The sequence below is a fragment of the Mycteria americana genome, chromosome 1 (genome assembly GCF_035582795.1).
Source record: "Mycteria americana isolate JAX WOST 10 ecotype Jacksonville Zoo and Gardens chromosome 1, USCA_MyAme_1.0, whole genome shotgun sequence".
Taxonomy (NCBI): Eukaryota; Metazoa; Chordata; class Aves; order Ciconiiformes; family Ciconiidae; genus Mycteria; species Mycteria americana.
The window spans coordinates 25,717,945-25,730,271 of record NC_134365.1 but is presented as its reverse complement, the minus strand read 5'-3'; the positions used below and the strand labels follow the sequence as shown (position 1 = coordinate 25,730,271).

General features: G+C 38.3%; 1 protein-coding gene across 9 annotated transcripts in view; it reads right to left on the bottom strand.

The window, feature by feature from the left end:
* Positions 1-12,327, bottom strand: part of CADPS2 (calcium dependent secretion activator 2) — a 321,285-nt gene that overhangs the window by 120,323 nt on the left and 188,635 nt on the right. For all 9 annotated transcript variants that reach the window (XM_075491545.1, XM_075491547.1, XM_075491553.1 and 6 more), the window contains one exon: positions 3,010-3,076. In XM_075491545.1, the coding sequence (XP_075347660.1) occupies positions 3,010-3,076 (67 nt within the window). The remainder of the gene's footprint in view (positions 1-3,009; positions 3,077-12,327) is intronic.

The window sequence follows — 12,327 nt, the reverse complement described above, 5'->3', positions numbered from 1 at the left end:
TTCGCAATCTCTTAAAGCCTTTTCCTTATTATCAGTGGCTGCTATCAGTTACTATATAGAAAACCACCAGCACAATCTGAAATTACACTTTTTTATATAGATCTGTGACTGGGTTTAAGTGTATTTTTAGTAGCTAATGGAGCTGTAGGCAGTTTTTCTTTAGAATTCAGCAAATTAGTACCAATACTTCATGGAATAATGGTACTCGGAAGTCAGGATTATGTACAACACATTCTCAGACAAAACCAGAATCAAGCCACCTTCTTAAATAGTAATGCTTAACAGGAGAAAAGGGAACCTCTTTCCTGTAACTGCGTTTACCTGGATTTCATAATGTTACCTGACTAGCAGCTGTTCTACCTACTTCGTAACAAAGTGGAAAACCAACAACCTGTGCATGCATGACAGACAGCTACGCACAGAAATGTGGACATGACTTATGAGCAGTGTCACTAGGGCATGTCCCCATGGGGCAGAAAGACCCCATGTTCAGTGTGCCGGGAGGAACCGTTACTGCAAACCTGGAGGCTGACTCTGTGGTCCCTGCTACAGGGCATCACTGGGCAGCCTGCTTCAGGAGTTCAGCAGCAAGAACTAGCCTGCATAGCTGCGGTGTTTAGAAAAAAATTATCCATGAAACAAATGACTGACTTTTCAAACATTAGAACAGATGAAATTAAAATGACAGAAGTGAAACTGTATTCAGATTCCTGGTGGAAGATATTTTCAGACAGTAAACGAAGTAAAACAGCATGTCCAGCTGAGGCTTTTTACCTAACATGTTATGTCCCTGTCTTTTTCTAGTTTGAAATGAATAACCTTTTAGAGAAGTGACTGGATTGTAAAAGGAAGAAAAGCAAATATAATGAAGAGGTTAAAATCTCCAGGCTCTGTAACCTTCCTATAACATTGAGCTGTTCTTTCCCAAACCACTAACAACTTCTAATATGTGTAGCAATAATGAAGATGCACATTACTCACATCACACTCCTGAAAAATCAACATTATTCATCTAATTTCACACCTGAGTTAAATTTCCAAAGCATGTGTAAATCTTGCTTTGGATTATCTGATTATCTCTGTCTTACAACTGAATTTCAAGGCCTTAATATTTTACTAACGTAAGCTAAAAGCTAATCTATAGAGGAAGACTCATCAATATGTCAATAATACATCAATGCAACACACTGATATTCATTACTGAATGTTTATTTCACATGTATTGACTTCAGCTTATTGTCACTGTATATATCACAGCTGGACTATATAAATGAGCCAGAGCTGTCTGGACAGTAAATATTGATTTGCACAGTATTTTTTATGTAGCCTTACGAGTTGATAGCTGCCGTAAAATGAAATAGATGTCTAATCCCATCACAGTTGGAAAATTCCTGTAATATTCTCCTCCAGTATTTCAATTTCAGCATAGAAAGCAGAAGATAGTTAAAATTAACTTGGCTGGAATAAACTGGTCTCCCAGGTGGCTCCATATCACACACACAGAAAGACTTCGTGTCTCTTAGGTGTGCACTTTAAAACTCAGATGACGCCTGTGGCTTGGAGGAAGAGAACAAGGTCTTTCTTTTTGTGAAGGGGGGGTGTAAAGTAGGAGGAGTGTTAAAGAAAAGCATGAAGGACAAGGGAGCATCTAGCCTTTTTTTTTTTTCCCTGTAACTTTAAGTTATTTTCCCTTCACATCCATGACTTGACAGCTATCCTATATAGAGATCTTCCCAACCTTTACAAATCTTAATAAAGTCACAAAAAGTCCTAATCTCTTCACAGAGGACCTTGGTAAAAATCCTAACCCAAATGAATTCAGTAGACTTTCCAGAAAATCCTGTTCAACCTTATAACCGTTACTCACTGATGATCAATATGCAAGGCAATCCCTATTGAAGCCAGGGAGAACACTACTGACATCAAACTTAGCAAGAATAATATGCAGATACTCTCAGCTTCACTTTATTAAAGACCTTGTTCAGGATTGGTGTTTTACATCCTTCCAATTTTCATCATTTAGGAGTAGGAGGAGACCAGGTGCGTGTGACTGACAGAGTGGTAGAGAAAGGAATCGGGCTTTCTGTAAAGTAGTTTTAGAAGCCTTCATTCTTAAAAAAGCCTCGTTAACAGGCTTCATCCTTTGTATGACATTTATGGAGACTCACACTTTAACAGTTTTCTGTCAACAAAACAAAGGACACAGAAGAACAGTGTTCTCTGAACTGACTCAGAACATCATCAAATTTGTAACTGCAATCTGAAGACAAGCACAAACAGAAAACAATGATTTTTCCAAAGACTCACAAAAATAATTAATTTCTCAGTTTTGACCACTCAAAATCTACTTTTCTATTCCTATTTGATTAATCTCATGTTAATGTCACCATTCACTAGCATGTAAAAATATTTACAGTTCTAGGTTTAGAAAGTTAAGAAATATCAGCCCAGCACATTTTTGTGGCCAAGAACAATTGCTACACTAGATTTTCTGTAACAACATAATTTTACCCCATTTAATATTGCAAGGAAGAACAAAAAATAGCATTATTCAAAAATTATTTATGAAAAAGTTCTTAATGGTAACTATTGTTGGTTTTATTTAATTTTAAAGGCAGGAAATCTTTGTTGTGATAGAATAAATGAAACAGTAAGTACAATCCACTTTGTGAAATATAACTTTATTTTAAATTGAGTGCTGCTAGAAAGCTGTCAGTGGAATGTTTCAAGGTCACAACAATTTCATTCAGAAATTTCTAGGTTTCAGTTGAAGCATTGCTCAGTGTAGGGACTCATTTATATATATGTAAAACTCAGTGACATTTCTGTTTACTACATATGTAAATTAAAAAAAAAAATACCCTGGATGTCTCTATGCTGTAAGAAGCTTTGAGTAGTGCTGCATACGTTGCCTTAAGATAGTGATTTACTGATGGCTCTGGAAACCATACATAAGAAAATTGATAGTCCAAGACTCCTTTTAATGAAATGTCATGGCAGACTACTAACCTGAACAAGAACAAAGTAGCGTTTTTTCCACCGCTTCCAAACCTTCTGTCCTAGCGCATACAAATATCTGCAAAGGAAATAATAAAGGGAATGTTTTTCCATTAATAAGAAGCATGATATTGGCAGGACCCAGTACAAATGAGTGTATTCATTTGCTCTACCTACTGAGCTGCTTTTTCAGTGTTGTCACATCTAAGAAGTGATTTTTTCTTCTATTTACTCAGATCATAAAAACGCAGAGATATTCCTTTTCACTCAAAATAAGATAAAAAGCAGAAACAAAAGATCTCATGTTTGAGAAGACTAACCTGCTTATTGCTTATATTTCACCAATTGCTTCTGAAAATAGAAAAAATAGCTTAAAGTAGAACACTTCTGACTACACAGAAATACTGAACGTTAGAAAAGTTAAACTCCCCAACACTCTTTTTTCCATTTGGTTTCCATAGATTAGCTAGTGTTTCTCTAGTCTGTGAGAAGTCAGTCGCAGTGTCAGTTTGGGAAAATGCTCAAATAACAAAATGCCAGCAGACACACAAGATTAAATTTTTTTTCAGAGTAAACTAGAATCTAATTTCCCAAACAGGAGCACTTCACTATAAAGACTCTTAGACTACAAAAAACTCCTTGTCACCTTGGCAATTTCCAGGCTTTGAATCAGACGATGCAACCAGGAGTATGAACCAGTGAGATGACAAAACCACAGATGTTGATACTGTTTAGTGGTAGAGGAAGCACCCTCATTACCCAAGAAGTTGCAGCAAGTTTTATGGCATTATAGTGACACTTTTTTCTGTCACTGTGGTCATGTTGCACTGTTGTTAACAAAGACAGCAAGAGGAAAAGGATGAGCTGTGGGACTGTAAGCAAGACCCTACGTGTGGTAAGGGTCTGCTGCTTAAAACCTGACAGGAGAGCAAAATATTACCTATGAGGTGTCTGTTCTGGCTGGCCAGCTTCTATCAAGGGCATCTAGTACCAACTAGGTGGGTCAAAGGCAGAACGAAGATCCGAATTGTTCAGACCAATGAATGATGGCTTCACAGGGCACTCTCCAGAGGATGCTGGCACATATATTATGGAGAAGTTATAATAACTAGGATCAGAGCTGGTTGGTTGGCTGGTTGGTAGATGGATAGGTGCCTTTGTGGTAAGAGGATAAGGTCTGCTGCCCTCTACTTTCTGATCACTTCTGGGGCTTTGTTGCCTGGCAGTTTTTAACTCAGTCAAAAAACAGAGCAATGAACCAACATCTCATGTGAAACAGGCAAGTAAGATACAGGCAAAACATTTTTGCACCTGTCCTGGGCATACACTCAAGCACACTCCTTCCTGCTTTAGGTATCACAAAGGACACATTTTTGTCTAACATGAATGTTCAGTGTAATGGTTATTAACCGTGGTGGTTTGTCAGATTACGTAGCAGCTCCCTCATTACTACGACACCAATATCTTGCTGCTCTTCAACTCCTTCTACACCTGTGTTGAAGCTCTGCCTCGCCTGGCTACTCTGCTTTTTATTCGTGTGAGAGAGAGGACAATTGGCTTTGTGTATAGGATTACCATGTGATCTATCTTTCTTTGAATAGTCCAGATCCTGCCACACTCTTTTTAACTTCTTAATTCTGTGATTATTATAAATTCAATAAAAAGAAAGGAGAGGAGTAAGGGTTATGTCAGAAAAGGTATCAAAAAAGGGCCTACTAGGGTTTATTTGAAAGTTAAAATGTTTTGCAACTAAGGAAGCATTTACCTCACAGAGTGACGGGGCATATTCCCCACAAAATACGAACTGTTTTGCATTTCATATATGTTTCAAAAGAGCCAGGCACGTTTCCCTAAATCAGAGCATTTACTTTCCCCAAAGCATACCATATTGCTATTGCACCGTTAATCTCTTTACTATTGCTATAGGGTGGAGGGGGAATGACTAATGAACTTCACTCAGCCTTGAAGATTAATGACGCTAATGACGCTAATGACCGGGGGGGTGGGGGGGCAAAAAGTAAAAGGGTCCACAGGTGGCCTTTGGCCTCTCTCAGTCCTAAGCCTGCCCTGTTCTTCACAGTGATTCTGCCACCGCATCCCTCAGAATATCCCGTAGGTTTCTCTGATGCACATTTGAGGACAACTGCCTCATGGACTGTGAAGACCAACTGAGAATACACAGTCCTCGAATGCTACAGTACAAAGATATCTTGACCATGTTCCCACCCTCTTGGCACGTCTTAAATGACTGTAAAGGAGCCACAGACTAACAGAGGATTCTTCTTGCTCGAGAGAAATCCTGTATCATCAGTGGCAGTGACCTTACGTTCTAACAGGAACATAGCAGAAAATGAGTAACCCAACCCTAGAAACACCAGGTTTAATTAATTCTTTTTCATTATTAACTGAGCCTGGTATAGAAAGGTGCTTTTAAAATAAGAGATCTTAAAAGAACGTTTGCTATCAGAGAAAAGGTTGGCTGCTTTTTAAATTACTTTTCATGTAAGATAAACCACATACGGTCCTGCAGTACAGGCAGACCTGTCACGAGTTACAGTAAATTCAAAATAATAAAATAAGAAAGCATACAAAAAAGACATTAAATAGCAATGTGCACTTTTTATTCCTCCTATAAATCAATTCCAACTAAGGTGTTAAATAAGAGCTTCCTTGGGAAACAAGGGAGTGGAACATTAACTACCTAACTTTAAAATCTTCTGGTCTTAGATAAGATTAGGTAACCAAGAAAATAGCATTCATGACTGTCGTGGTTTAACCCCAGCCAGCAACTAAGCACCACCCAGCCGCTCGCTCACTCCCCCCCACCAGTGAGATGGGGGAGAGAATTGGAAGAGTAAAAGTGAGAAAACTCGTGGGTTGAGATAAAGACAGTTTCATAGGTAAAGCAAAAGCCGTGCGCACAAGCAGAGCAAAACAAGGAATTCATTCACTCCTTCCCATGGGCAGGCAGGTGTTCAGCCATCTCCAGGAAAGCAGGGCTCCATCACGCGTAACGGTGACTTGGGAAGACAAACGCCATCACTCCGAACGTCTCCCCCTTCCTTCTTCCCCAGCTTTATATGCTGAGCATGATGCCATATGGTATGGAATGTCCTTTTGGTCAGTTGGGGTCAGCTGTCCCAGATGTGTCCCCTCCCAACTTCTTGTGCCCCCCCCCCAGCCTACTCGCTGGTGGGGTGGGGTGAGAGGCAGAAAAGGCCTTGACTCTGTGTAAGCACTGCTCAGCAATAACTAAAACATCCCTCTGTTATCAACATTATTCTCATACCAAATCCAAAACACAGCACTATACCAGCTACTAGGAAGAAAATTAACTCTACCGCAGCCCAAACCAGCACAATGACACAAAGCTGGGATTTAGTATAGAAGTGCAAAGCCTCATGTTACTTGGTTTTACAAATCACTATAAACACACAGTTATAATCTTATGTTATTAATCCCTCTTCCAGTGCCATCTCTAATGGCAACAGGTTTTTTCTAATGCAGAAAGTTTCAGCCATTTACAAGCGATATACCCTGTGCTCATAAGTGCGCATGCTCCTGAAACATGAGATTAATTCTTACTCAAGAGCCTAGCATTTATACCCAGAAGGAGCCAAACATCCTAGACTCCTAGAATCCTGTTTGACCTTCTCTTTCCCATTTATTTTCCATTGAAAATTTGGACAGTAATATCTAGGATTTGTAGAAACTGCAGTTGATGTCTGGAACAGAAAACTCTACAAAAGCCAGTTTCCAGAATTAAATGACACTTGGGTTTCACAACTAGGAGCAGAAAATTAAGAGGTTCAAAGATTCGGAAGAGAACTAAGTCTTAGAGCTAAGTTGAAGAACGTTTTATTTTTAAGATGGGGAATTGCATCATTTTTCACGGGTCTCAGGTAGATGTCAGTAACAGAAACGAGAGCAGGCCCTCATAGTCACCAACTCACAGAGCTGCAGCCTGCTATTTCTCTACCCATATGTATACCTGTATTCACCTACAAGCCTTGCTCATTCTCTCCATCCAAAAAAATGTGCACAAGATGCATAGCGTTAATCCTTCACACTGTTTTAAAACCCCTCAGCAGTAACAAGAAACACACAGCAGCCATTCCTTCAAATACTGTACCTTTCTTTAGGTAAAATATTCTGTGCAATACAAAGAAGAAACTGATATTCAGAAGTAGCCAATTCCATATTTCTAAAAATTAACCACACCATTTGCTACTGTTTTTCTCACTCTAATTTGGGTTCCAGAGTTGGGATAATCTAAAATAATTCTTGAATTATTACAGTTCAGCCATACACTGAGAAGGAAGATACTGAAATAGTTCCCCTGTATCTGACGACTGAAATAATAATTGCTTATTGCTAAATAGATTTATTTTGACTTCTCTTTAAGACCATGTTTTGAGAGTGTTTAATGAGTAGACTGACAAGAAGTTAGGAAAGATTGGTTTTCTGATGTATACAGAAACAGATATAGATGGCAGACTTTTCTTCTGTAAACATATATTAATATAATAAGATGTGCATACATAACATCTGTATCTGTACATGTGCACATTAGAAAGCATATTTATAGTTAGGATGTATATGCTTGGTTGCCTTCTTCAGTCTTTTTATATTACATAATTTTCAGTCACTTGAGACTAATACACCTGCTTTTATACAGCACATAGAAAATAGGACCTTGATCAAACATGTTGAGTCATTAAGTGCTACCCCAATGTAAAGATTTTCTAACACAGTCTTGTAGTAATATGAAAATGCAACCAAACCATGCAATCACTTTACTGAGACTTTTGCTCTTAAAAACAGTTGTACAATTTTCTTTTCTTCAAACATTATTTAATACTGCTTTCTTTCTCTTCACTCACTCCCAAATTAAAAAGTAAAGATCCGATTTGTATGAAGTCACAGATTTACCTGATTATACCTCACAATGCTTACAATATGGCAGAAAAATAAACATTTAATATTCAAAGTTCATTTTCCTAGAAAACAAATAAAAATACAAGAAATTACATTTCCACTACAAAACACAGAAACACCTGGATAAAAACGTTTTATGTATCATCTTGTCTCAGTATCATTTTTTCCTCTGGAAACTGAACAACCATTTTCTTTATAAAGGCTGAGCATCACTGTATTTTAAATATATAAAGGTTGAATATTTTTCGAAGTGCATTTCCTTATGTTACAAAAATGCAAAACCATATTGCTAAATATTATAGTTCAGTTTCAATTATGTGATGGCATACACAGGAAAGAAGATGGCAGCTTATTTTCTCTAAGTCTGCGCTGCGAGAGTGCAGGGTTCTACTTTTTGATGAAAAAATCAGCACTAATGAATAGCTGAAAAACATAATTGAGTGTGGAATACTGGAGCTATTCACTGCTGGAGAAATGAGAAAGGACTTACTACTTCTACAGAGATCATTTTTAGACCGGCTTTTTTATTCTAAGGAGTGAAGCAATCTATCTACATCTTGAATGATAAATTCTCTACTCGTAAAAGGCTTCATTTATCACAAACAATGAAAAAAATACAGAAAGAAAAATCAATACGTGTAGCAGTTTAGTCCAGCAAAGGACTTTCTTAAAGAGAAACCTCAGTCAAGGTTGAAAGAGCAATTAATGCAGTCTCAAAAATCTGGGCCACTCTGATAGAGTTCGGTTAACATGTGGCAGAAGTAATCATCCACTTGTGAAAATGATTTTCAGTTCATTCTCAAACACCTTTCAGACACTCATGATCCCATTTAACTGACAACAATACAGGCTATCTGTGGGCATCATTGCATTCGCTGAGAGAGCCAATGGGGACCAAATGCCCACAGGCACTTTCAGTCATCCCTGCTCGCTTGCATAAAAGGAATCTTCCTTGCACCGCATTCCTCCTTTTATTTAACCCCGCAAGATTAAGCCATTTTTTTGTCTTCAGCAGAGAAAACTGATTCAAGACAACAATATGACCTGGGTCATAAGAAACCTAGCTGTAAACATTCTCGGATTCATTTTAGTACTTTCTGTGCTCTTGAGAAAGAGAACTAAATAAGCCTTCAACAGATGGAATGAAAAAAATCAGCCTAAACTTCTACTGTAATTATGCCTGCTCAGGGTAAAGAAATGTTGAAGAACGTCAAATAATACAAACACCACAGCCACAGAAAACAGTTCCATTTATTCCAATGATCAAGGTACTCATAATATGAACAGGAAAACGTGTGGGGTTTTTTTCCGCCCTAAACAACTTTTCACTTACAGTATAAATGGTTATTGGTATGCTGGAAGATCAGATATCCCTAGGTTCTTTAACAGTGATATCTTACTGCACTCCAGAGCGCTTCAACATTTGTGAATATGCATGCCAGTACTTATGGAACCTGTGAAGTAACTGCAATGGCAACTTGAGATTTATTAATCCAATTTATGTCATATCAGGAAACCTATTTGGTATGTAAAGTGGGAGCGTTTGTCAAGACAGAAAAACATCCTTTAGCCCTGAGAGAATTCCAGGCAACAAAAGAATGAAATCCTTCAGATGCAACATAAATGTAGAAAGTGCTCCGATCCTAATGTAATCTAATCGTAATGTAAACAGGTAATGCAGCACAACTGCAAAACAGCTGGTGCTGAGGAGCAGTCATCCACTCTCTGTGCTTTTTGATGCAGCTGACTTTGGACTAGCTCTAGTCTGAACCCATGGACCAAATAGCTACCAGTGGCTGCAGCATATATGGGTGCACTGCTGGAGCTCATCTGTTGGTTTAATTTCAGCTAAAAGGATAACAGTCTGTGAACACAAACTGTTCCATGATGTGAAACAGAGCACAGTAAGCAGTAAGAAATTGGTTTTAAAAGTGAAAATCTGGATTTAAATGCTAACGTTGATATAGTAGAAAAAGTTTCAATTGCACTGCTCTCCCCTGAGCATCCAGTTTGGCTGTGTAAACAGTTCTTTACATTGCCAGACCTTAAATCAACTCAGAAGCATCCTGAGCACCCAGAAGCATCCAGGCATCCAGCCTAGACATCTCTCCATGTCACTGGAAGCACATGACACTGCAATTAGATAGAAAAACTGGTGACCCTTCTTCCAGCCAGGCAGTGCTATTATTTGTGATCTAGAAGGCCTAAATGGCCCAGGACCTGTTAATATGGAAAATCCACTTTTGTTTCTAGGTCATACACTGCCACTGATGGTATCAGTCAAAACACCCTGCTCAGTGTCACGCTGGTATAAAACAAATCAATGAACTAAGCTGCCAACTGAAGCAGCTCCAATTCTGGAGTCCCAGTGTTCAAAATAGCCCACTTTTGGGAAGAGTGGCAGAGGCTACTAAGAGCAGTGAACTCTTTTAGGGATGATACTTGGCTTTGGTTATCTCTGGCTGGTTATGTATTTCTTTTCACTGTCTATAAAGCTACTTTTGAATTGATATAACTTTAATTTTGTAAAGAATACAGACCTCAGCAGAGCTAATTTTGTATTTTTTTGGTAATAAAACATATAAGCAGAACAAGATGCATACATTTCCACCCTAAGGATTGTCAGTTTAAGTGCTTCCATAGCATTTGTTGTCATCATCACTAGCAGGTATTTTAAAGTCCTTATGAATTAGTATGAAGAGGTACATCTGATCTAGCAAAGGCATGAGGAAATATGTTACACCTGGTATCCCTATTTGTGATTTGAAACAAAGCACAGAAATTATGATAATGAATTAGTCTAGCACCTTACTTCCATTTGTGCACACAAAAGATGTTTATTCAGAATGTTATGATATTTTAAAACTATTTTTTTAAAATTCTTGAGAGCTGGATTTTTTTAAAAATCCCTAAAATAATTCAATTAAAACACTATTTTAAAATATCACCAAAGTTTTGAAACAAATCAGTTTAACAAGTCCTAAGTTACCTATCATTATTTTCTTAATAGGAACATTGCTTGACACTTGAGTAGCGCTTTATAAACTTCAGGTAATTACTCCTCACAACATGGCCAGTGAGGGAGCTCAGCATTATTACATTAGCTTCTGTGGGAGAGAAACCAAAGCAGAGAAAAGCGAGCTGTTCAGAACCTGAGGTCCTAGCGCAGCAGAAGAAACATTCAGGAAAGCCTCACACCAGCCCTTATCTTTCAGACTTTGGAAAATGCATTTCAGAAGCCTGTAAAGCTGTTCAGCCTTTTCACTCCATGTGTCAAAACATGCAAATCGTTCATGAATTAAAGAAAATGTTCCAAAGGGAAACAGCAAATTAAGTATGTTTGTCTTCGCAACTCCACTATGCCACTTTCAGTGACCATGTTTCCCTTGTACTTTGTATGGATCTGGTGTAAACTACTCGGGGCATATTTCACCTTCAGAGCTTTGCAAATTACCCTTTGGAAGCGCCCTTCTGTCTCCATTGGCTATACCAGATCCCTACAGTGCCAAGACTCCAAACTTAGGCACTGCAGTTAGTTGCCTGAAAACAGATGAAATGGAGGAGGCTTTCTGTACCTAGGCATCATGAAAAGTAGATAATGTGACATTCACGGAAAATGTTTGTTATCTGCAGTCTGACAAAAGTACTCATTCTAAAGCACCATTCAGAATAATATATATGGTTGCTCTTTTCAGTCAGTGCTATGAGGTAAAGCTTTTGTGGATGCAATGACTGAACTTAGCTGATAAGGGAACAGAGACTACATTGACTGTAAAGACTTCAAAATGCTTGCTACACTTGGTAGAAAAAAATTCTTTTTAGTTGTGCTACCACAGAACAGTCCAGAACGAAAAGTGCTAGAGTACAATTTAAGCAACAGTGAGGAAAATGCAGTTACCTTCTTGGAATTCATATACAATCTTTGAAATACCAGTCTCTCCCCACGTTGCAGAAATAAAAAGCTTTTTATTGGGAACTATTTGATTTTCTTCTGGATTAAAATTTTGACACTTCATGCTCTCATACACTGCAAAACTCCCTTTTAATCTATGAGACTTCACGTAAACACTGGAACGAATGATTACCACTTCTCTTTCCATCCAACATCCAACAGCACAAAACACATGATGCTGCCTGTATCAGTGGTGCAGACTGGCTCCGTTGCAGCTCTAGCACCTCCAAGGAATGCAGGAACAGTGCCAGACATTAATTTACATTCTCACACAGCAAAGCAACTGTTATGGCTTGTTTCCATGAACTCAAATTAGTTACATTTCATTGTGCATTTTAGGCATTCCTGGACAGGTTTGTGAAAGAGAAATTCAATTGCATTGAATGTTAGTATACGCAAAGAACCATATCTGGCTCCAAAAGTCCTTGCTCTGCAGACAG